The sequence below is a fragment of the Antedon mediterranea genome, chromosome 2 (assembly GCF_964355755.1).
Source record: "Antedon mediterranea chromosome 2, ecAntMedi1.1, whole genome shotgun sequence".
Classification (NCBI taxonomy): domain Eukaryota; kingdom Metazoa; phylum Echinodermata; class Crinoidea; order Comatulida; family Antedonidae; genus Antedon; species Antedon mediterranea.
In genome coordinates this window covers 20,497,672-20,525,237 of record NC_092671.1, presented here as the reverse complement: position 1 = coordinate 20,525,237, position 27,566 = coordinate 20,497,672, and the positions used below count along the sequence as shown (strand labels likewise).

The 27,566-nt window shown below is 34.1% G+C and overlaps 1 protein-coding gene and 1 long non-coding RNA gene across 3 annotated transcripts in view; one reads left to right on the top strand and one right to left on the bottom strand.

Annotated features, from left to right (window-relative positions):
• The first annotated feature begins 3,896 nt into the window (after nucleotides 1–3,896).
• LOC140040708 (cubilin-like) overlaps nucleotides 3,897–27,566 on the top strand; it is a 143,223-nt gene continuing 119,553 nt past the window's right edge. For both annotated transcript variants that reach the window (XM_072086837.1, XM_072086838.1), the window contains exons 1-2: nucleotides 3,897–4,142; nucleotides 15,576–15,708. In XM_072086837.1, coding sequence (XP_071942938.1) covers nucleotides 4,027–4,142; nucleotides 15,576–15,708 — 249 coding nt within the window. In that variant the 5' untranslated portion in view covers nucleotides 3,897–4,026. The remainder of the gene's footprint in view (nucleotides 4,143–15,575; nucleotides 15,709–27,566) is intronic.
• Nucleotides 18,310–21,307, bottom strand: LOC140040709 (uncharacterized). Its single transcript, XR_011842758.1, has 3 exons — nucleotides 21,193–21,307; nucleotides 20,515–20,653; nucleotides 18,310–19,005 (listed from the first exon to the last, which is right to left on the bottom strand). It is a non-coding gene; the product is annotated as an uncharacterized lncRNA (long non-coding RNA).

Here is a 27,566-nt window from a genome sequence, read left to right as displayed (position 1 = left end):
AGATGTCTGTCATTTTAGTGTGAAATTACAATTTCATTTTGTGTGGCACATGGTTGGTGACTCGTGATAGTTTTTGCAGCAGCTATGTGAAAACTATTTCCAGGGTTTTCCGTCACATATGAACATTTATGATGTGAGGATTCAGGCCCTCTATATTTTCTGTATAACCTAATAGGAAAAATTCTTACGGCCGGTACGGCAATTGAGCCATCTTCTGTGTGCATCGTTCCGCACGTTCCTTCAACGAAAGTACGTCTCGATTCGCTTTTTCACTTTAAAGCTTGGTTCCCACTAGAACGTAACGCAAGGACGTAAACGCAACGCAAACGTTTTAACCAATGACAAGCGAATAAGCCATCGCTTTTGTGATTGGTCAATTCACTTGCGTTGCGTTACGTCCTTGTGTTGCGTCGCTAGTGGGAACCACACTTAAGGCCTATCCGAACGTGGTCCAGTACTTTTTATATCTTCGTCTAGATCAAGTGGTTTGATACAAATAGCAAACGGATCCATTTTCGTCTCCAGTTGTAGTTATGTTGGGTATATTATAATTGTAGCACATAGCTTTATCTTTACAACTATTTACTGTACTACTAATTAACACAGCCTCAAGTTTAACGGAGACAAGCGCAGCAAACTCAATATACGAGTTGAGGTGTGATGACAACGAGGATGCTGACACATTTTTGGAGCTCCAGTTTCTTATCAGGAAAAATGTAAAAAGTATAGCAATTAACATTCCCGCCCGGAAAAGAAGAATCAATTGGACTACGTAATGTTAGTGAAGTGGATGGGATTAAAATGAATACAGTGCAATGAATTTCTGCTGTAATTTTTACTATTGTCCAAAGTTGTTTACATAGATAAATGCGCTTACTTACACAATAAAGTATATAATATTAAACATTTATAAAAACTAAATATGTGAATTAGAAAAATGATATTCAAATGATAATACAGTAATATGTATAAACCCATTTTTTAATGCTACCATAAATAATACATGCTCAAATAGATAAATGCTTATACATCAAGTTCATGTTTATTAGGTTAACGGGCAATGACTTTACTTCCGGTCATTTTCTAACAAATGTTGCATTACAATAATTATAAATATGTATGGTCTGAGCAATTTGAGACCATTTTTAAATTTCCATGATCAGTCGTTTTTAGATACAGTGCGGGTCAAAGGTCAATAGTGCAGAAAAATAGCATTTCCTATTACATTACATGTTCCATTACAATGAATATAAATATATATGTTCCAATTTGATATCAATATCTTGCTAGTGTTACGGAGATAGGGCCATTTGTGCGCCATTTTGAACTTTGGGCTGTTACCATGGTTACGGGATCGTGAAAATGTGTTACCTAGCATTTTTGGTATCCTAGTAGGCTACCATAAAGTGAAATCAAGTGAAATCTCACTTTGGGCATTAAAAACGTACGGTCGAACATACACGAAGACCCTGACTATAATTGTAATACCCAGCCTTTGGCTGGTACTCAATTTAGAAGTTTACCGATAGCACATAAATATCTTGATACTTTATTTATATTCAACTTCGTGGGATTGTCTTTTTTTCTGAAAACATTGCGGTAATGATTCATTCATAATAGAAGATATGATTATTACAAAGTGCGACAGAAGTTATCACAAAGTTCGACAGGTCATTACTAAGTGCGACAGTTTTGTTACAAAGTGCGACAGAAGTTATCACAAAGTGCGACAGAAGTTATCACAAAGTGCGACAGGTTATTACAAAGTGCGACAGAAGTTATCACAAAGTGCGACAGGTTATTACAAAGTTTGACAGGTTATTACAAAGTGCGACCGAAGTTATTACAAAGTGCGACAGGTTATTACAAAGTGCGACAGAAGTTATCACAAAGTGCGACAGGTTATTACAAAGTTTGACAGGTTATTACAAAGTGCGACCGAAGTTATTACAAAGTGCGACAGGTTATTACAAAGTGCGACAGAAGTTATCACAAAATGCGACAGGTTATTACAAAGTGCGACGATTATTGCAAAGTGCGACAAATATTATAAAGTGCGACAGCAGGTGTACAAAGTGTGACGATTATTGCAAAAGTGCGACAAGTATTACAAAGTGCGACGGGTTATTACAAAGTGCCACAGTACACTCTTTAATTAAGTTAAACTAAATCTTCACAATATTTTGGACATTGTGGTCTTATTTTTCAGCTTGAAATGTGAATTTCTATTGTTAAAATTTCAGCCTATGTTTTCTTTGTAATCGCCCGTCTAATAAATTAAATGTTGGTTTTTCATTTATAGTCCGTATACAGTAGAGCACATATGCATAGAAAGAGGTCCCGGTGTACTAAAATATAACGAGTCTAACAAGTGTACATTGTGATAAAGGCATACTGTCGCGACATCCATATTATTCTATATTATACTTAGAACCCCAATCTTGCTTAACAATCTCCCGTCCTTTATCCGCCGATCTACTGTAGGAAATTTAAAACAAATAAGTTATCCATGGAGATGATTTTTTTTAATTTTATGATAATGTATTCTTGTACTGTTTGTATTGTCGAGTGCCCCACTGATCAGCTTTGCTGGATGGGCTACCCTCATGAAACATGGTCCAATAAATAACAGTCAAATACTAACATCTTTTTATAACACGATATTAAACTGGAGCTGTCGGATCCGGTACGAGATAACATAAGTTCAATAATCGGTTTTATGATGTGCATTTTATTATAGCGAATTAAAACACAAACCCCGTCCTCGGTTCAGGTGAAATGGCAAATGTATATGGCATTACAATAAAGGCGACCGCAAGGCCTATATAGTTCAGGTTTGGTTAAGTTAGGGAAGAGTCACTGTTCCCTGGTTAAGTAAGATAGTTTCAACTTTAAAAGAACCGAAATACCGCGTTTACACAATGAATATATTTTTCTAGCTACCTTATTTTTCAAGGTGACTAATTTCACACAATATATATATATATATATGATGAAGGGCTAGTGTTGCCCGAAAGCTCTGCTAACTTTTCTGGCTGTTTACTTTATCGTTTTGATTTAGCTTTTCGCTTTTTATTTTTGTATCTCCATTGAGATCCAGCCACTGATACCCACAGCATTGTCATTTTTTTCAGTAATTTGCCTTTGGATTTATATATATATATATATATAAACACAAGAGGCAAAGAACATTAATTCTAAACCGCCCGGTGATATACTGAAATTTAATTAATTAATTTGAAACGATAAAGATGAGGAAATCTGTGAGAATGAGAAAAAGTCGCCCCAACCGAGACCCGAACTCGGGCCGCCTGCTTGATATGCAGATGTCCTAACCATTAGACCACTGGGGCTTTCATGGTATTGTTCGAACTCGATTGGATAACGACTCTTTATGTACATAAAATAAGGAAATAAGATAATAGTAGGCCTAGACACAGAATATACCTGTGTATGGTCTAATTAATAATAAATAAATACTGTACGTCGACGTAACAGTTTGCTTTTTAATTACTAACCGGCCAAAAATATGATTTTTTTCTCTGTAGGCCCTAATTTGTACTTTATTAGGGGCACGAAAAACCCACTGTGGCCCATCCCATAATGGACATTTTTTTAAATTATATCACTACCATATGTGGGAATATCACTCCCATATTTGGGCACATCACACTTTTTTGTTGTCAAACTAGTTTTATAGAGTGTAGACAGAGCTTAATAATGTGTGGATAAAAAGCAGGTAAAAACATGAATAGAGTATAATAAAAGAGAATACCAATGTGACATTCCAAAATAAGCTGACCAATCAGCGCGAACCAATCGCACAGCACACTCTTTCCCAACGAGTGCAGAATACTTTACTTTGGCAATGTGTGGTGACTTTTGGGAATGGATGGTAGTGTCTTTGTTTTCTCCCAACTACCCACGTCACGTTTAAATCTGCAATAACTGTAAAAAAAATTAATCTATGTCTTTTAGAGTAAATAATTGACATAGTGGAATATTTAGGTGTAACCTATCATCATCATGTATAGTAGCAAGTGTAACATCTTCGTTGGGCTAGCTCTTGTAGGCCTATTATTTTTGGTAGAAGAAGTGATGATGCAGTCTCGCGAAAAGAGAGCGGTAAACACCGATGAACAGTAAGTACAGTACTAGTATTTATCTGTTAATTCATGTATGTGTTTGATATAAATTATTATTAGTTATGCATTATAGCGGATAACTCCTTGTGATAGTATGAAACCATCTTCAATTATTTTTTTATCACCGTGGCTAAAATAAAGATATTATTATTATTAGTATTATTATTATTATTATTATTATTATTATTATACTACGTTCTGTTTCCATGTTCCATGAGGCCAAAGGCCGAATTGGAATGTGGAACCAGAACGTAGATATTTCCCGTATTTCGTAAGAACAAGTAGGGTGCAACGATTTTATCTCTTAGTGTACACATATAAGCAATTGGACAAGAGACAAAGAAAAAAACAAATATATACAGTATCTTGTGTCATAACTACGCATGCACTCAACCATAAAAATACAATACATAAACAACGCGCACGTAGAAACATCAAACAGGTAATATGGGATATATTACCCTTCTGATCCGCTTGACTGAGTAAATGGGCGTAATACGGAATTATATCTCATACATATTGACCAATTTTATTACAGAATTCACGTACACTAAGAGATAAATAGAGTACCGTATCCATACTTCTAAAAACTAAAGGTACGGTAAATATAAATTTCATTCCTAAAACTCGTACCTAAATATAAAACTTGTTCCTAAATATTAAAAACCTAACCCTCTAAATAATCTCTCTTTAAAGGAAAGGAACACCCTGGGCTAAATGTGCCACTGTGCTTATAGATAAATGTAATAAAAACATGATTACAATGGTTCAAGGTACAATAGTAAGCAATTTAGTTAAAAAATAGACTTTTAAACGACAACATATCGGAAATTGAACAGCGCCATTTTGACAGGTTAAGAGCAATTATGTGACGTCAGATTAGGTGGACGCATTCAAGCAAATCCAAGCGTCCATCGTCTTAGTACAGTATTTCAATATGGAAGTGCGGGATATAACCATAAATAAAATCAATTAAATAGCCTAACATACCTAATATTTTCGGAATATGGCTTGGAGTTTTTATAATTCAGAAAATTTGGAACCAGAATATACAGAAAGAGAGTTAGTTTTGCGTCGTGCTGATGAGGAAAAAAGAAGAGAAGAAGAACATTCTTGAGCATAACAAGCCGTCGAAGAATGGTGTACTTTCGGCCAGTGTATCTGTACTGTATGCCTTACTAGGCCTAGAACTCGTGTTGAACGAAAATAAAGTAGACACTGCATCGTCAACCAACAGCCTCCGTTTGGAAGGTTTGCCAGTTAATTCCCCTACCAAATCCCATTTGAAACAGCTAGGCAATCAAAGTAACAATAGATTAACAATATCTGAAAGATTTACGAATTGGCTTGCAGAAGAAAAGATCGATCGAAGGTTTGTTTACCAAGCCAGCGCATGCTCATACCGTGTCATCGCCGTCCTGCATGACCGCATGTCGCGTTATTAGCCAATCATATTAGCGGATTCGCTTAGCCAATAGAAGCGCCGAATGCAACCGCGAATCTTAAAATTTTCGGCGGCCGTATCTGACGTCACAAACAGGCTGCCATGAGCACAAGATGGCGATTTTCAAATGTCTTGAAAACAGCTTTAAAATCCTGTTTACTAGAAAACTACAAATCCGATTTAAACATAAATTGTGCTGAATATTAAGTTGGTAGGGTTACTTTTATAATAGTTAGGTAAGATATTAGGGTGTTCCTTTCCTTTAAATTAAAAACTAAAAAAAACTAGAATTTAATTCGTCACTTTGACGAATCATAGGTGATATTTTTATAATTTTACTGATTTAATTTTAAAAAAAGTACGTTAAATACAGTATAACCGCAAAATATTGATTTATGCAATTCTATTACCTGATGCATATATGCTTATTGTGCTGATGGGTGCCTATTATATGTCATAAAATATATACTCTATACGGTACAGTGTACTTACTGTATAAACTGAAATTACGGAAACCACACCATGTTCTAATTTTTTGGTATGATGACGTAAAAATAAATTTGAAGATCACAATTTCGAAAGATAATGAATTGAGCAAAAAATTATAAGATTTTGAAGTAAATTTGGTAGTAGAAGAGAGAGAAAGGGCAAGGGAAAAAGAGAGAAAAAAACTACTTTTTAACTTCAACTGGCCATTTCATAACATCACAACATCCAATAGGCTTCATTTTTATATGAATTTATATCTACATTTCATCAGCTTTCTTAATAAATTATAATCATCAAGGTCACCATTAATTCTGAAGATCTGCTGAGCAGAAATAATCGATTATTATTATTTTTGGGCAGCAGAAACGGCACAAAATAAAAATTAAAAATAACCGATTAAAAACACTCAATCCATTGCGTGTTTTAATCGATTATTTCTTGTTTTAACCGATTATTGCGGAGCAGTTTTGAGCTGCAACACAAATAGCGATTTTTTACCCCACTTTGACCTCTAGAGTATGGCAAACTTCACGTCACACAAAGCATGCTGTTTATTTTCGCGATATCGATGACGATCAGCAAAACAACGATCGCAATGTAGACCGAATAACAATCAAATGTTAAACATTTGATTTTTATTATTTTGTGGGGGAGAATTATACCGAGAGACTCCATGATTCCGTGTTACATGCACACCGTTACATCCCACCAGTCCAGGCTAACAATGTTTTACATGTCCTTTTTTAGGCCTGTTGTCTGTTGACTTGTTTCGGTAGAAATATAATATAGCATATAATAGGCCTAGCAGGCCGAAGGTAGAACCAATGAACGGCGAAACGAACTTTTCTCGCCGACGTGTCCGTATTAATATAACATCATTATTCTGTTGTATGTGGTACGGTAGTAGGCCTAGATGTTTATTTTACAAATAATATAGCTTTACGTAAGAGTAATTTTTAATCCTACATGTAAGAGTTTTAGGCAGCAATACTGTAGGATGTAAACAAACCAACTCTCATCGGCCTTTCATAACTTGAACTGCGCTGTGGGGGAATGATGACGTGATTTTAAAAACCGATTACCTGAATAACCGATTAAAGTCGTAGCAATTTTAAATTGCAACGCGATTATTTTTGTGGTTTGCGGTGACTGGAAAAAATTGATTATTTTGATTTTTTCAGCAGAAACAGAGCCTACAGTAAGATATTAAACAAGAATATTTCTTACAAAAAACGCTGCTCGCTTATTGTTATTGCTAAGGTCAAGTCTGGGGGTCACTTCATCACGCCTAGATACTTCAAGTATCCTATTACAAACAAAAACTTCAATGGACTGTTTTGATAATAATTCAATGATTATCTGACAGCGAATTATATCATGGGACTCATAAATACCAGAATGCTTTGGGATTTGTCGTTAGACTCTTTTCTCTTGGATTCAACAGGTGGTACCAATAAATTATAGTGGAGTTTCCATTTTAACAAAAATGTCAAAGTGTAGTACTATAAAGCTGCTTGATTTCATCTAATGAATGAGTCATCTCGTGTGACGTAGCGGGCTAGAGCAGCAGCGTGAAAATATGTTGTAGGTGAAATTACGACTTATGTTATTCAAGTGTGTCAAAATGACAGCTGGCTGACTGAAGACCATTGCAATAACCTATTTGATTAGAATCTATCTTACATAGCGCATTCTATTATTATCGTACCTTTAGTTTTTAAAAGTATTGATACGGTACCGTATCTTCAGCCATAACTTTTTTTTATCCGCAAGTAGCTCAGCGTAGAAAAAGAAAGTTTTTTACAATTGATTGCTGTTTTTTAATTTTATACATTCTGTAGTAACTTAGTTAACTTAGTAATAGATTTCATTCATTTCGATGAACTTTAATTGCAAAATAACGACGCAATTGTTATTTATACCTATTTTTAAAAAGGTATTGTGAAAGCTGATGAGTTGATTTGAATTAAATTTAATACTATCATTAGTACTAACTACCCGTCTTCGACGAGTGAGAACCCCGTCGATTAATAGATTTCAACTGCACTGAGAAAACTTGTGCATGTCAAATTATATGCAAGATTTGCAATTAAAGTCGCATTTTCTATGTTTTAAATCCATTGCTACACAAAGGATTAAAAGAAAGTATAACAAACATATGTCTAGTAGGCTAAATGCTTATTATATGTAGGCGGTCAGTAAAATTCATTGTACCAAAAAGTAAATACAGAACATTTTACACTACATTTTTTATACACCGTCCCTACGCTCGCACTAAGGTCAATTTTTCGGAAAGGTTTTGAAAAACATTAGCCAAATTGAAAATCCTTTAGCCAAATTAAAAAAACCATAAAAATTCGCAAAAATGTTTATTAAATAAATAATGCATATGTATTTGTTTGTTATTTTACTTCTTTTACATTCATATAATTTGGACGGAAATCCGCCGACAAAACGACATCGGGCTGGTGGACCTCAGCTCACGTAGAGAGAGTCGAGATAGCCTGTTTCGGCGGCCTACACTATAAATTCTTCAATCCTACCTTGGAACACCTACGAATTATAAAAACGACGACACGCCTAGGCTAGGACACCAACAAAATATATGCGAAATAAATATATATTCCATATTAACCCCTTCACTGCGTATACCCGGTAATACCGGGTATAAACAGACGTCGTTAAAATACGTATACACGGTAATACCGGGTATGGGCAAAACAATGATTTAATCGTATTTGCCTATAATATATAGCACCCTCTATATTTTTATGACAAACTTTAATATTTTTGCAAGTCATTAAAAAATTTTTCCAGCAAAAAAAACCGCCCTCTATAGTTGTATACCAGCCCCAATAGGGCAACATCGTGTTTATCACAACACACAAAAAAAAAATTCTGAAACAATAAAAATGATTCAATTTTTTTAAATATTTTTATTTGTTATACATATCTTCATCAATATCCAGTTGGAAAAACGTATTCCATAAGAATTTCTTATAGAAAATATAGTTTTTATCATTGATTCGATAAAAAACACGAAATCCAAAATACCTGTAATGACGTCACATGACGTCATCAATATGCAAAGTACTTTTTTTTTTATACCTAACTGTAGACTAACCCTTTGCCTATCACATACCACAAAAATAATTACACAATTATCTCAATTAGTATTTTTTTGCAATTTATTAAAATATCATGTTTTTCTTAAATATATATTACGCACAGAGGTGAGAATAATGCTCCGCAGTGAAAGGGTTAAGATATAACATAGGCTTAGGCCTTTTAAAATGATTACGAAATGTGTAATGCAAAAGGCCCGACCAGAATTTGGAGGGGAAAAAACATGTGAGCAGTTTTAGAGAGAGAGTACTATGTTTCATGTCATGTGACACAAAATCCAGGCACACGATCTTATTAATCATCGTCAGACCGGCAGCCACCCTCTCGTACTGAGTTTTAAAAAAACACGTGAAAGATTGCGGTAAAGCAGAGAGTATTGCGTTTCATGCCATTAACTAGGTCTGTAAATTACGGATTTCTGTCGGCAGTCTTTTTGAGAGACCGATTGAACATTCTGATGCTATATTTAGAATGAATTGCCACAATCTTTTTTTCTCGGCATCGTTTCTGGATGGACTGGACGTTCTCTATATTACGTTTATTAGTTGGCCTGTTCTGTTCGTTGAGGTTCACCTGTGTTGAATCGTGTCTCTACGTTTACATCGTGGGAAGTTTATATTTATATTCACCGTTGAGTAGGTAAACACGCACGAAGGAAAAGATTACGATTAGAAAATATTATTTATTTTTTAGTAATTTACAACTTGGTCCTCCGCCAGTTAAATTTAACGCATTAATTTCACGCCTTCTTACTTCACTAAGAACATCGTTGGGTTGTTTATTGATAACTACGAAGTTCAGAACGTAGCTCATTGAAAGTTGTTTATTGAGGTTACGAAGCCAAACAATGGAACCTACGAAGTCAACAATGTAGCCTACATTCTATCTACAGTACAAAGCTACTTTGTAGGTAAAGTGGCAGTACTTCCTTTCTGTACTGTACCTGAACAATCAAGGACACACATTAATATTTCTTTATAGTTATATAAAAATAATTAACTGATCATCTCTTATTCGGTCCTGAAATATATATACTAGGGCTACTTTCTCTATTTTTTAATGATTCAAATACACCAACAACAAATGTTTACGGATGTTTCTGTTTCTGATGTTTCTGTTTACATTTTCTTCTCGAAGTTTATTTTCTACGTCGAAGAATAGGGACTTCCCCTTTTATTCGCTCATCATCACGTCGACGGCCGGCCACGAACCAATCACATTAACTATGTGTAAAAACAGAACTAAAAAAATGAACGCGGCGTCGTCGTCGTCACATAAAAGGCTGTGGTGATAAAAAGTGTACCCGACTCAGTGACCGTGAAGTGTTGTCAGAAAGTACCGAAGTGTGGCGAATTCTCGCTCCCATAAGAAGTCACGCCGACCAGGCTAGGCCTAGACTTGGAAATGTATTTTTCGCCAATTTGGCGAACAAGGCAATATTTATTTTCGCCAAATGGAGACTCCAGTCGCCATTGGCGAGCGGTTAGCGCAAGCGTAACCGTCCATAATCTGAAGTTCAAAAAGTAATTCCACTGTTATTTACGATTTCAAAAGTATTGCTAGAAGTTAGAACATATTGAGAAGAATTTTGAAAATGGTGATGTCCTTAAATGCAAACAATTAAAGACCCCTTCCCTACAATTTGTGAAGTTTTGTATTAGTATTTTACTTTAAAAACATTAAACCATGTCATATTGCGGATTCGAAATGGAACCTACGAAGCATTAATTTGAATGGCCACTGTGTTTTACTCAATGAGCCAAACCGTGATTTACAAAATACATTCTGTTCCAAATATAGGTGTCATTAATTAAAACTTCAACAACGCGATCAGTCGATATGGTTGGGTGGCTGCCGATACTAAACACCATTTTAATTTGGCGGCTCGGCATGGTGTTTGTAGGCCAGGCCATTGCGGTACACAACAGAGAAGGTTGTGTAGTTGATACGTGATGTAACAACTCGCGAAACATAGTCAAATTACTGCTATTTTTGGCCCCGTTTCACTGTTTATCCTTAAAATCCAGGAAAGTGACATAACCTATCGTGTGCAGCCCATCAATAAACATCAGTGTGCCAAATGTGAGCACGTACCATTCAGTGGTTTCGGAGGAGATACTTAAAATATGCGAAAAATTTAGTAGCAATTATATATAGATTCCATTTTAAGATTTAACATAAGGGACATTTTCCTTTTTTTTATTTTAGGCCTATTCAATTATTAGATTATATCAGTATATATGATCTAGGATAGGATCTGACGAGTGTCAGAAAATTTTTTGGAAAAATAGATGCTTTCACACTGTTTAATAGGCTACAGCAACTGTTTCCATCACATTTAAAAACAAATATTGCATAATGTAAATTTCAATAAATCCTTCCTTAATACTGTACGTATCTTTTTCAATGAACTTTGATCGAAAAACACTTCAAACAATATCAACATTTGATCATGCGGTACTCCGAAATGGTGCATGTGTTGTTGGGGGTGGTCTGTTAACCTAAATCTGCCACTGATGCTACGTCGGCGGTGGCCGGCATTTTTTTTCCTAACAAAGTGCGACCTCTATGTTATGAAAAGATATTGCGCCTTTGTGGCCTTTCACACAGAAAACTGTAAAAATACCGTTTATTACCTTCTGTGTGAATGAGTGGCAATAATACCGGCTTGCTTACTGGAATATTGCCGCAATTCTATGTGAAAAGGACTTACTTATGGTCTTCTGTGGGCAGTCTTTTTAAGTGACCAACTTTTTAAGTGACCAAGTTCTGATACTATATTTAGAATTTTTACGATCTTTTTTTGTCAGCATTTTTCTGAATCGACTGGATGTTTTCTACCGTATATTTCGGTATAAGTCGCACCTGTGTATAAGACGCACCCCCTAAACTGAAAGTAAAATATCGGTATTTTTTATATCGTCGATGTATAAGACGCACTTTATATTTCATCAAAACAATGTTTTTTTAAATTGTAATCAATATTATTGTAATAATATATTTTGTTATATCTACAACGGCGTCCTTTATTTAGGTTTTTTCTTACCTAGGCTCGGCCGCGCCCAGCCTCAACAAGAAGAGAAGTCCCCAATTCCGTCAGTTCTTTCTAACTTGTTATTCATGAGTTGCCACACCTGCAACATCGAGTGCATGACCGTCTGTGTAACACGTGTGTGTGGGCTAGCCTCGCTCGATCATTTTGAGATGGCGCACGTTTTCACGGACAATCGTATTCGATTAGTATCTATGTATCCGAGCAGTGTATACTATACGCTAGATCCATGCTATAATCAACTGGAGAATATACTAGTCGAATACCAGACACCATGTGGCCGCCAAGAAGCGGTCGGAGATCGTGCGTACAACTATAATACTATTCCAATCGATCATAAACTTTTTTAAATGAAATTTTATCGGAGCACCTAAAACAGCTCCATAATGAACAAATCTTTTCATCATATTTAGTATAACATCACGCTAAACTGCCTTGAAAACTATGCAGAAGCAGGTTGCCGTTGCGTTAGTACACTGACTGTAGCTAGGCCTACTCTTAGTACTTAGGGGCCTAGGCCTTTACCTTAAAAAGCCCAGGCCTAGCCAACGAGGTGTCGATATGTACAATCTGTGTGGTGAGGCATTTATGTTCGTTGTATAAAGACGCACCCTTAATTTAGAGGTAAAATTTGCAGGTCAAAAGTGCGACTTATACACCGAAAAATACGGTATATTATTTTTATTAGTTGGCCTAGTTCATTGAGGTTCATTGGTGTTGCATCGTGTCTCTACGTTCACATTGTGGAAAATTTATATAATAGGTAAACATGCGCAAAGAGAACAATAACAAAATTTTAAAAATTAAAAAAATATATATTTTAGTAATTTACAACTTGGTCCTCCGCCAGTCAAAATTAACACATTAATTTTCACACCTTTTTTCTTCACTAAGAAAATTGTAGGGTTGCTTATTAAATTAAACTCCCTAAAAAGTTTAGAACTTAGCTCATTGAGAGTTGAATATTGAGATTGCGAAGCCAAACAATGTAACCTACGAAGCCAACAATGTAGTTCTATCAATGCAGTTGCAGTGTTTTCTTTGTGTACTTTACAAAAGCTAGATAATAGGGTTTTACAAATTGGACTCGGCCTACGCTAGCAACCCTAGGCCTAGAGTCTTTCTTTTCAATAAACATAGGTAAATCTTATAAATTTATTACATAAAAAAAACTTTATCAATACTAAAATTATCTGAGGATAATAAATAGTCATTTTCAGAGACAGAATCGGCAAATAGAGACCCCACTATACAAAAAAGGAGACCCAAATATCTGAAAAGGGAGATCAAACTATACGGAATGACGTGTGAATACACGATACTGTCACATACTTCACCCTGCATATTATTATGTGCCCATGTGCTTGCAATTTACTGGAAAAACAAACTGTATTCTACAAACTTGGAAGGCATATACTCCTATAATCCGTCAAACAATTAGTATTTTACTTCCCATGCTATTGAGGGATGGAGGGGTGCTATTTTTTCACCAAATTTGTGGATAAAATACAGTATTTTCAAATTTATGCTGTATTTTCTGTAACCATTTGCTGGCAATAAAAATACGGGTTTTTTTTAATGACAAAAAATGTGGAGCCGTATGGTATTTTATAAATCTGTGAGTACGGAATAGACTAGTCTCCAAAGCAAGTAAACTTAAAGCTGAAGTGCCTGCAAAAGCAGTACAACAATTTCAAAATACTGATAATAACTCCAGACCTCCCAACTCTCCCGAAAATCGCGGGAGTCTCCCGATTTTTTTGGTTCTCTCTCACTCTCCCGCGAAACCCAAATTTCCCCCGATTTTTTCATTTTTAGATAAAAATTTCCCGATTTTAAATAAGGAACATATACAATATGGCCAAGCCAAGTAATCACATTTTTAACGTTGGATTTTGTTGAATTGACAGGGCGTTGTGAAGTTGGTTGTTTAGTTAAAAGCAAAACAAAAGCCACACGCAAATACCATTGTTCGTAAAAAGCATGGTAGGTCACGACGCGTACGTACAAACAACAAATCATTTTCGTACGCGTTGTGACATTTGCTCCCAAATCCTTCCTATATTGCATCGCACACGCTATTTGCGATAAACCTTATTCAACTAGTTAAAATATTATTACCGAAAAAAATCTCCCTATTTTTTGCCAATCCAAGTTGGGAGGTCTGTAACTCGGAGAGGGAACGAATTACTCATCCCCATTACGATGTTTTGAACCGGATATTGGGATATCGAGCGATAGCTGTGCTATCACTACATCTCTAAGGGCCTGTTCGTAGGGGTTGAAAATACCAGCTTATTCCCGATTTCCGTTCGCGTGGCCCAATTAACTTTTGCCTCAGGCTACAAAAAATTCGAGGTAAAATGTTCACCAAATTTGCAGGTTATTTCAGCGATAATCCAATTATACTCGGCCTTCGAGGATAATAAATCTCCGATAGAGGCAATGTGTCAAATTTTGACAAACGTTCGCTGCCTAGGCCCGTCATTTCTCTTGCGAAGCTCTTCCATACACGCTTCGAGAGCGATCGTCAGCTGGTGCTGTCCTTGTTGGTGTAGACCGTTTAGGAATACACCCCGTTTAGTAGTAGGCCTAGCTGGTCGGTGGTGTTTCCGTCGTGTAACATTGGGCTCAAATTCTTCGTCAATGAGTAAAATAATGGTCGTCAGGAGAAGGCATATTTCGGCAGGATTATCGGCGTTAAGAGGCATAAGGTTTGTCGCAAGGATAAGCAGTGTAAAAGGTAGCAAGTAATTGTTATTGTAAAGAAAGATCGCGAGTAAAAAATATACAACACGAAACTAGCGTGCGAAAATGGGGTCGTAGGTTGTAAAGACAACTGACCTTAAAACGTAATTTCCGGTTTGTGATTCGTCGATTAAGCATTTAAGCGGTTAAATATTTCAAGTACGAACAACGCTCAATTTATAACCCGAGGCATGGGTGAAATTAAGCGCTTATTTTAACCACCGTACGAACACGACCTATGACTAGGCTGTTGAAAGTGAGGCGTAAACTTCTTTTATTGCATGATATGAGAGTGGGAATTCGAGAGTGGAGTTACGTCACTGTTAAATAAAATATTAATTAGAATTAAATAATTATTAAATACTTAGGTCTGCTATTAAATAAGTGGAGTGGAGTGGAGTCTGGAGTCGAGATGTGTATTTTTCGATTTCCCATGGGATTATTGCCGATGATCTTACCGGTTCTCTAGAAATTAGGCCTGCATTTAAGGTATATGTTGGGTCTCCCTTTTCGTATAGCAGGGTCTTGCTGGTGAAAGTGTTAATAATAAACTTTTTATTTTTGATTGCAGGCCAAAAATGATGACAAACAGTGGTCATTTAGTTTTTCGTACAGGAGAGAACCATAATATATCCTTTAAAACAGGTGGTGGGAGTGGTAGAGTCCTGTTTAATGAGGTTGACTTAGAAGAAGCCACAAAGAAGGTACAGTATATTGAATTCTAATTTTTTTTTAATGCAATAGGCTTGCAGTGTTACAGGTGCAAGTGAGTTTAGGTCTTTTTACTTTCCAATGCTGGCCCCAAACTGCCTTGTCTGGGGTAGCACTAACATTTCATTTTATTTAGCCATTTGGCAAAAGTCAGTTTATCTATAAACCTATTTAGCCAAATAAAATTTTCTCCTAGATTTTAATATCTTCTTGCTCAATTAGTTCTCTTTCACATGAGTTACAAAGTGTTTAAATTTTATTATGTCATAAAAAAATTAGAATAATGTTAATTGATTTCATCATACAGTATATTTCAATTTGTTGTAGCTCTTTGGAATGAAAAGTGACCCACATGATTAAAACTTATTATGGAAGCTGTTGCATTGTAGATACTGGGGTAGCACTAACATTAGCAATAGCATATACATTGCCTGTTAATATTTTGTATCAATATTAAAATAAAGAAAGAATTATGAAGATCGGACGTTACTAATCGTTTTTAGCCATGAACGAAGTAAATAAATTGCGCCCTCAGTAGGCAATTGTATGAGGTTTTTAGTAATATATTTTGTATATCAACATTGTAAAATTCAATCAAATAGGATATTACATGTTTATTAAATAAAAAAATAGTGTTTATTTAACCTCATTCAAAGAATTTCAATACAGTACATTATTTTCTCGACGTGTGTTGGACATGCTAGGACATGCTAGGACATGCAGTCCTCATGAATCAGAAGAGACAACTGCACATGTGAAAAATTTCTTTCGCAGTCTGTTGATTCGCGTCAACCAAGCAAAGGGCGAGAATACAAAATCGTTCAACCGTTAGCCCTCATAGAGTCTGTTTTCCCAGATGTTTTTTTTTTGGTTCAGCAGCCTATAAATTAGTCAAGTTTACAAAAATCGGAAAATGTCAGCCTTAGATATATAGCTTTCGTGATGATAAAGCTTCTTATTGATTATGTTCTCTGGGGGTTTAGCTGGCTAAAGCCGCGGCGCGAAAATCCTGTATGCTAAGATGTGTCTGTTAAAATTTTATTTTGACAAGATTTCAATATGTCTAAGGGTATTAGACAACCCCTAGTACCTACTTGAATTGTAAGTTCAAGCAGGTAGATAATGCATGCATTAACCAAAACTAATCATTTAAGCTATTTACCATGATCACTAACGGCCTCTGCAGTGACTTACAAAATTTCATAATTTAAAAAAAAGGTGTAATGACTTTGAATAGTTTTAATCACTGTTTACATTGTCTATGTCTACAACAATAAATGTTTATGGCAATATCTCTTTATCTTGTGTTATGGTTTAAATTTAAATCATTATAGCAATTTTGATATGAGAAAGTACTTGTATTATCAGTTTAATTGTTTTATTGCAAGTATCAAATTTCTAATCAAGAGAATTTTCAATGATGTTACCGATATGTGACAAACCTCAGCTATTATACGCCATTATAGACAGGTCAAAGTTTTAGGCCTAAAAACAGCCATAAATGCAGTGTATGCTAAATGAATTATCAACTAAATAAACACATAAAAGTATAGCGATAATGAAATGAAAAGAATAAAGTATCATGCAACAATATAAATAACTGCACTTAGTATTATGAATATATTTACATACATATTTCATTATGATGTCATCAATCTATGTCCATAAAATTCGGTAATATTGTGGTTCGTAATTGAGGGTTTTTACTGTACATTTAAGACAATTCTGGTTTAATGTTTTAAGTTTAATGTTTTAAAAGTAAAATATAAATGCATTATTTTTACAAAACTTCAAAATTGCAGGGAAAGTGTCTTTAATAGTACATAATTTATATGACTACATGTAACATTAAAACAGTTGCATTTTCTATACAGAACACCTTGATGGTAGCTGATATTTTTGACTGTGTGTACACAAAATACTGTAAATTCTGTTATTTAAATTAAGGACAACTGTGAATGTCTTTAAAATAATTTTAATCCCTTAATACTTTAAATAAGAATATTTAGAGTAAACTAAATAGAGTAGTCCCAGTGGGCAAAAATTGGTTGAATTAACGTTAATTCAACGTTATCTGCAAACGTTGAAATAACGTTGAAAAAGTGGTTGAAAATGAAAGTTTGCCTCAACGTAAATGTCAACGTTGAATCAACATAGAAATTATCAACGTTGAAACAACGTTAAAATAAGTAACGTTGAAATAACGTTGAAAAAATGGTTGAAAATGAAAGTTTGCCTCAACGTAAATGTCAACGTTGAATCAACATAGAAATTATCAACGTTGAAACAACGTTAAAATAAGTAACGTTGAAATAACGTTGAAAAAATGGTTGAAAATGAAAGTTTGCCTCAACTTAAATGTCAACGTTGAATCAACATAGAAATTATCAATGTTGAAACAACGTTAAAATAGGTAACGTTGAAATAACGTTGAAAAAATGGTTGAAAATGAAAGTTTGCCTCAACGTAAATGTCAACGTTGAATCAACATAGAAATTATCAACGTTGAAACAACGTTGAAATAACGTTAAAATAAGTAACGTTGAAATAACGTTGAAAAAATGGTTGAAAATGAAAGTTTGCCTCAACAAAAATGTCAACGTTGATTCAACATAGATTATCAACGTTGAAACAACGTAAAAATGTCTACGTTGAAATTATCAATGTTGATTCAATGTTGAAATTATTAACGTTGAAACAACGTAATAATTAAGTTGAAATGAAAATTTGCATCAACGTAAATTTAAACATAGATTTAACGTTGAAATTTGATTTGTTGAATTACTATATCCAATTTGAATCAACGGTTTTAAAGTAGTTAGTAGTAAAGTTACTGTTACGTCGCAGAATCCATCAATAGAGACAGACATTTTATAAATACTGTATATCTTACTAATCTTTAATTTCTATAAAAACATAAAATAACATTTAATCAGGTGTTATCAAATCATCAGGCAAAATCCAAGCAACAATCAAATAATGTACATCCTCACTGACAGTTCTCAGGTACCAATGTTAAGTATAAAAAATATACTAATAACCAGTTTGTAATATGTTTGCCAACTAACATGATTGAATAACTATAAATATTGGCTGATTACAGTAAAACACAATAAATACAACACGTCACAGGTGCCTTGTGCTAGTGTTGCAGAAGTCCAAATGATGGCAATAACACAATACAGTACTGTAATTGCATTGTTCCGATTAGTCAATAAACAGTTGCCTCGATTCCTGTGTTGACATTGTCCTATGCTTTCCAAAAGTGTGGCAATATTATTTTTCCAAACCTGAAACAAATTCAATCAAGTTACTGTAGTTTTAAACAAAAATAATACAGTAAAAAATTAAAAAAAACATGAACAATGAAGATTAATACAATCATACTTTGAATACCTTGCCATTTTGCAATTTTAACAATTTAGATATTCACTTGCCGTAGAAAATAAACAAAAACAATAAAGATTTCACTTAACAAAAATACAAAATAAACAGTACATTTAACCAAAAACCAATTGTTTGTTTAAATTGTCCCCCTTTTAAGGTACAAATGCATTTTTAAAAATCTAATTTTTGGTCAAAGTGAACAACTCTATAGTGACGGCATATTCAACAAAACATTTAAAAAAAAATTGTTCAGTTCAATTATATCTTTAACACATTGTTCAAAAATCATACTGTACATAAACAAAAATTCAATTCAGAACATCATTTCACACTTACACGTAAAATATGCAATCAATTCAATTTATGTAAATAATATTGCAACACTGTATTAATATTTACGCCGTGGTTAGGATTAGGGAATCCGACACGCTATTGCGCATGCCCAGAGCAAGGTAATCGGCGACTCTATTTTTGTCTACAACAGACCAAAGCGTGGTTCCCACTAGCGACGCAACACAAGGACGTAACGCAACGCAAGTAAATTGACCAATCACAAGCGATGGCTTATTCGCTTGTGATTGCTAACTGTCTATAACTTCGCTTGTCATTGGTTAAAACGCTTGCGTTGCGTTTACGTCCTTGCGTTACGTTCTAGTGGGAACCAAGCTTTACAGCGATGGATCATTTTAATAGCTGCGCCACGGTGAACTAGCCGGCCTACATGCCTACTAATACTAGTAGGCCTACCAGCTAGATGTGACCATTGGGCCTATTTATTTCGTAATTAAATTTGCTTCATTCATATATAAACTTTATATATTTATGAATTATAATTGCATGACTAGTTTTAATTTTTATGATTTTTCAAGTACAAAATAAAAGATTTCATATAACGCATTTATACTGTACATAACATCATGCAATCGTATACAAGTTGATTTGTTGACAGCAGCCGCCGTGCGGATGTGAAAAAAAAAACAGAACTGTTCGGGAGAAGTCGGTGTCGCAAAGCTACGCTATTCATTTTCGTACATTTCTTGAAATACGGAAGCTGATTCTTATCAATATCATAATAATTATTTTAACGCGTGGCGTAATTATTAATTCATGTATGGCCTAGGCCAAGTTTCATCCATCGCTCTCTCCCCCGCGCGACGACTAACTAGGCCACAGCAAAGATATCTTTGGCTACACGGGGCTACACAGTACATCCCTAGTTAACACTCCGACTCTCGGGTAATGTGGTGCGCGGTCTGTGGCACTAGTGCAAGCTATAATTACTTCGCTCTGGGCATGCGCAATAGCGTGTCGGATTCCCTAACGATGGGAAGTTGAGTTGCGGTGCCGGAATCCTAACCACGGCGTAATATTTATTCAATTCAATATTAAAGTTAAGAACTATAAATACCAACCTTTTGTATATAAAAATATTGATCATCCATTAGATTTTTCTCGTTTGATTCACATAGAAAAGATTATAGGCCTACATGTACTTCATTATTTTGTACTCTAGCTAGGCATAGGCCTAAGGGCCTTAGCTAGGCCTACAATCTGAAATAAAGAAAGCGAGTAAGTTTAACAAATAGCCGTCCTAGGCTAGCAACATGTGTTTGTATACTATTAACACTAATACTAGCATTAGCAGCTACTGTAGACAGCCTAGCAGAAAGCTAGCTAGGCCAACTAATTATATATTATAATGTATTGTTATATTTATGTATACTTTTGGATAAATAAAGAAAGTATTGAACTAAAAGGCCTACTACTAGAGGCCTAATACATACCATTTTATAACCATAATAAGTACAGTACTGTAGTTATCCTTGGCAAGGCAAATGTTTGCCCTTGACATGCATAATACTAAATGCTTCCACTAGGCCTAGTGAGTGAATTCAGTTCATCAGTTTGGCAGCCTGCCTAGCCTAGCCTATAGAATAGGCCTAGGCCTACTAGCCTACCAGGCTATAGCCTAGCTATGCATGTGTGGCCTACTAGAGACTAGAGGCTAGCTATTGTTTGATAAGGGTGAAATAGTCAAGCTCAAAGCTTATAAATTAGTAGATTACAAATAAAAAAGATTGTTTTCCTACCTCAAAACATACTTATTTGACAATTTCAATGATGAGCCTTTTTTTTCTACACACCACTACTACTGTAGGCCTAGCCTACGTCGAAGTAACTGAAATTACTGACACCAGTTTCAAAATTTTATCAAAACGAAACTAACCAATGTCAAGCTCGTATCTTATGAAATTTGATCTTGCATGAAAGGATCATTTTCAACACAACTTCTAGAACATTTTTGTATTATACAGAGACAATAAGATTTGCCAATCTAAAATTCCTAAATAACCAATAATCATTTGTTTTACAATAAAGGATGATAAAATAAACCGCCAACTGTGAAATCTAATGTTAATTTAACGTTGAAACATCAATGGATATTAAACGTTAAAAACATGTCATAACCAAAGTATTAAATAGAATTTATCTTTAATTTAGCGTTTAATTAACATTGAAAAACAAAAATAATAATTGTTTGAAAAAACAACATAATTTCAAGAGTTTTTCAACGTTGAAAACATGTCATTTGAAAATGACAACTGGATTTCAACGTTAAAATAACGTTGGAATAACATTGAAAAACAAAAATAATAACTGTTTGAAAAAAAATACTAGTTAGAAATACAATGTTATTTCAACGTTGGATCAACATTGATAAATTAACGTAAATTAGCCTACTAGTTAGAAAGACAATGTTATTTCAACGTTGGATCTACATTGATAAATTAACGTAAATTTCTAGTTAAAAATACAATGTTATTGCAACGTTGGATCAACATTGATAAATTAATGTAAATTTCTTGTTAACAATACAATGTTATTTCAACGTTGGATCAACATTGATAAATTAACGTAAATTTCTAGATATAAAGATAATGTTATTTCAACGTTGTATCAACATTGATAAATTAACGTAAATTACTAGTTAGAAAGACAATGTTATTTCAACGTTGGATCAACATTAATAAATTAACGTAAATTTCTAGTTAAAAATACAATGTTATTTCAACGTTGGATCAACATTAATAAATTCACGTAAATTTCTAGTTAAAAATACAATGTTATTTCAACGTTGGATCAACATTGATAAATTAACGTAAATTACTAGTTAAAAATACAATGTTATTTCAACGTTGGATCAACATTGATAAATTAACATAAATTACTAGTTAAAAATACAATGTTATTTCAACGTTGGATCAACATTGATAAATTAACGTAAATTTCTAGTTAAAAATACTATGTGATTTTAACGTTGGATCAACATTGATAAATTAACGTAAATTACTAGTTAAAAATACAATGTTATTTCAACGTTGGATCAACATTGATAAATTAACGTAAATTTCTAGTTAAAAATACTATGCGATTTTAACGTTGGATCAACATTGATAAATTAACGTAAATTACTAGTTAGAAGACAATGTTATTTCAACGTTAGATCAACAATGATAAATTAACTTAAATTACTAGTTAAAAAGACAATGTTATTTCAACGTTGAATTAACATTAATAAATTAACGTAAATTTCTAGTTAAAAATACAATGTTATTTCAACGTTGGATCAACATTAATAAATTAACGTAAATTTCTAGTTAAAAATACATTGTTATTTCAACGTTGGATCAACATTGATAAATTAACGTAAATTACTAGTTAAAAATACAATGTTATTTCAACGTTGGATCAACATTGATAAATTAACGTAAATTACTAGTTAAAAATACAATGTTATTTCAACGTTGGATCAACATTGATAAATTAACGTAAATTTCGAGTTAAAAATACAATGTGATTTTAACGTTGGATCAACATTGATAAATTAACGTAAATTTCTAGTTAAAAATACAATGTTATTTCAACGTTGGATCAACATTGACAAATTAACGTAAATTACTAGTTAGAAAGACAATGTTATTTCAACGTTAAATCAACATTGATAAATTAACGTAAATTACTAGTTAGAAGGACAATGTTATTTTAACGTTGGATCAACATTGATAAATTAACGTAAATTTCGAGTTAAAAATAGAATGTGATTTTAACGTTGGATCAACATTGATAAATTAACGTAAATTTCTAGTTAAAAATACAATGTTATTTCAACGTTGGATCAACATTGACAAATTAACGTAAATTACTAGTTAGAAAGACAATGTTATTTCAACGTTAAATCAACATTGATAAATTAACGTAAATTACTAGTTAGAAGGACAATGTTATTTTAACGTTGGATCAACATTGATAAATTAACGTAAATTTCTAGTTAAAAATACAATGTTATTTCAACGTTGAATCAACATTTATAAATTAACGTAAAACATTTGTTTGAAAAACAATGTTATTTCAACGTTGGATCAACATTGATAAATTAACGTAAAACATTTGTTAGAAAGACAATGTTATTTCAACGTTAAATCAACATTTATTAATTAACATAAATTACTAGTTAAAAAGAAAATGTTATTTCAACGTTGATTCAATGTTTATTACTAAACGTTAAAAAAATAGTTAGGGAAAAAATGTTATTTCAACGTTGATTCAACGTTTAAAATACGCTGACAACATGATTTCAACAAATCAACTATATTTCAACGTTGATTCAACGTTGAAATTATGTTCTGTGCCCACTGGGGTAGATATATAGGGTAAAGTACAGTTTTTGTTGTTGAAATTTAAAATGGACCTGAAATTCACAAAGGTTATTTAAATGTATCAAATTAAACATAAGCCCATACAATTAAAAACAAAATGTGTAGTAAATTAGTGTAAATACAATATTCTATTTCTCGTCGGGAGCATCTACATTCATGACTTCACATCATACACAAAAGCATTGCAGGATGTGCGATAGTTTATCATATCATATCATTTATTTCACCAAAGTACAAAGAAAGACATAAAAACATTACAAAAGTAAATCAATGAGACCTAAAAGTTATGAATAAAAATAACCGTCGAGAGGCTCTCCACATAGTTTGGAAAGGTACGCGAAGCATTAAAATTAATACTAATTTATTCAATATCAAATGATGTTGAAATATAGTGCCTAAATGTACTTTTGTTTGCCATAAAACCCAAATTTAGAAGGCCTATACCTACCTCCCAAACTAACCTTTATTAGGCCTAGGCCCCGGCAAAAAAAACCTGGAGGATTGTTGGAGGAATATGAATATGTTTGCAAAGTGACATCACCCTGGGTTTAAAATTGCTTTTAAATATCGTTTATTTATTAAATAACAAATATTATAACAATATAGACATGTCAGAATGAAGAAGTAATAACGAGAAATTTAAAAAATTAAATTTCATATACATTTTAGGGTAAATTCATGGAAAGTCTGTTTTTTAGCAGCTTAGGGAAGCTCATTAATATTCATGAGATATTCACAAAATCACGTCATCACTGGATTCCAAACTCGCGACGTCATATACATGTACGTTGTGTTTGTCAACTAATTTACATCTCTCTCCCCTGTCAAACGATGACCACCCAATCATTGTGAAATACATTTTTTGTATATTTTCTAAGCTAGGCCTAAAGTGTAATAATAACAGTAGCATAATTATATTTATTTGACATTTAATGAAATACAAAATTTAGTACAGATCATGGAGTCATAAATTATACTATTTTTATACCCCTATAGTACAGATCGTATTATCGGCTTCACATACTACACTAGCCTAAATCATTTTTTGTTATGGGTGAGAGCCAATCTGACTAGGGATTCCATGCCACGATGGCTACGGGTCTAGCTAGCATACTAGACGATTGGTCCATAAATAACAAAACTCAGTGGATTCCAAACCCATCCTATCAACCAAACTCCTAAACAATCTAAACCTAAAACGTTCTTCAAAATCGGCTGTAAATATTGAGGCAAAACTAGGTCTAGGTCCAATCGCCGTCCGCACGTATGGTGTCCCGACGATCGTCAAGTAGGGCTAAAATAGTTTACTCTCCAAAAAAGCAGATACTGCATCAAGCAAGTAGACCTAGTAAGCAGAATTGTAATTTTTATTTCAATACAAAGATATAAGAAAAGAGAAATTAAAACTAATCATTACAAAATCATAAATATTGACATATACTGGAATAGTAGAACTTTATGATATTGCAATGCCCATTAAAGATACAGTAGGTCAGTATTGTTTATATAAATATGGTAAAGTTTTAATGATGATATTTTCATTATTTGATAAGAAAGGTAAATACTACTTGATATTCATACTGTAACAGTATATTTATATTCACCTGTATTACTTTGAATTATCTTTATTTTTGCTTATGTAACTTTTTGGAAATGCTTGTATATTAGGTGAGATCTGATTTGGTACTGTAGATCATGGGAGTCATGTATATGCCCATGGCTAAATAAACTCAAGAATCCTCAGAAACACATGTCTCCACCAAGGTCAAAACATGTGTTTAGTTACATCCCTACACATTGACAATGATGTATTCTGTAAGCTTATCCTTTGATCATCCTCTGATGTACTGTTTTTAATGGCTTTGTTTAATGTGCTGGAATAAGCATTCTATGTTTATTATGTACATGATGACACATTTTGTTTTAAAAGTTTCTATTTTCCCCCAACAATTTGATTCCCATTAGCATGATCCCAATTGAACACATTTTGGGAATTTAATCCTATTACTATAGCTTGCCATCCATTGAAATTTGTCTTTGGTTTATATCATGGAGAAATAATTTCTCCATGGTTTATATGAACCAGGATGTTATTAAAGGCCGTTCGCATCATGCTATTTGATACATTGTGGGGGATCATCATCTGCAATTCCATTTACTTTGTATTTCCTTTGCTTTACTATTTCCTGATTCTTTGATGTTAAATGATAGTATACAAATAATGCATTCGTGGATATGCAGCGAGGGTATTTACATTGGTGTGACATTGTGAATACCTGAGTGTGCTGCATCTCCACTTGTTACTTGTTTTATAACATGGGATGAACTATTTTCACATACCTTTTAGGCTGAATACGCCCAAGCCTAGCATAGGAGCTATGCCTACCACTGTAAGCACCGCTCTGCTTGGCGACCAAATCACTGCCTAGCCTAGGCCTAGCAAAACACCCCTGTACCAGAAATGACAAGATATACAAGTTGTATGTGTTTTTTTAAAAATAGGCTGCGATGCAGAAGACTGGGAAAATATTGAAGCTCCTAGCGCGATCGATAATCTGCCAGACGATTCAAACACAGAGTGCTGTTATTGTTTTTGCTGCGCAGTTTTGCACTCCAATGCATGATCGTGAAAAAGTATCATAAAATAACCCATATTATAATGAATTATCGGGATCGCAATTTCGGGATATTCATTATTTTTTTAGTTTTCCAGTAGGTCATTTGAATTATTTTGCATAAGTTTTGGATGAGGTTAAGAGACATATCATAATCGGGACAGTATAATCGGGAGAGTTAATTTGGGGTTTTGTTTGGCACCCGCCAGCTAAGACCCCATTTACACTTACGACAATTGATAAGTGTAAATACTCCAAAAAGTTAGGCCGGCCCTGGGCCGGACGCAGATCTGGGCCACCTCTCCAGGTAGGTTCAGGAGCGGCTTTTACGTTTTGGGCCGGCTTACGCAATGAACCGTGAACAACGTTTGACCTTTTTATCTGTGACTTCTTTCAATAAAGTATTCCTCCGCTTGTTTCGCATATACCGTATATTTCGGTGTATAAGTCGCACTTTTGACACGCAAATTTGACCTCTAAATTAAATGCCTCACCACACAGATTGTACATATAGGCCTAGGCTATCGTCACCTCGTTTGCTAGGCCTGAGTAGGCTAGGCCTAGCTACAGTAACTAACTAACTAACGTAACGGCAACCTGCTTCTGCCTAGTTTTCAAGGCATTTTAGCATGATGTTATACTGTACTAAATATGATGAAAAGATTTGTTCATTATGGCGATAAAATTTCATTTGTAAACGTTTACGTACGATTGGAATAGTATTTATTTATACAGTAGTTATACGCACGATCGCCGTACCCCCAGCGCAAGCCCTCCTGGCGGCCACATGGTGTACGGTATTCGACTAGTATATTCTCCAGGTGATTATAGCATGGACCTAGCGTACACACTTCAATTCTCGGATACATACATAGATACTAATCGAATACGATTGTCCGTGAAAACGTGCGCCCTCTCGAAATGATCGAGCGAGGCTAGCCCACACGTACATGCACTCGATGTAGCGGCTGTGGAGGCTGGGCGCGGCCGAGCCTAGGTAAGAAAAAACCTAAATAAAGAACGCTGTTGCAGATATAACAAAATATATTATTACAATAATATTGATTACAATTTAAAAAAACATTGTTTTGATGAAATATAAGGTGCGTCTTATACACCGACGATATAAAA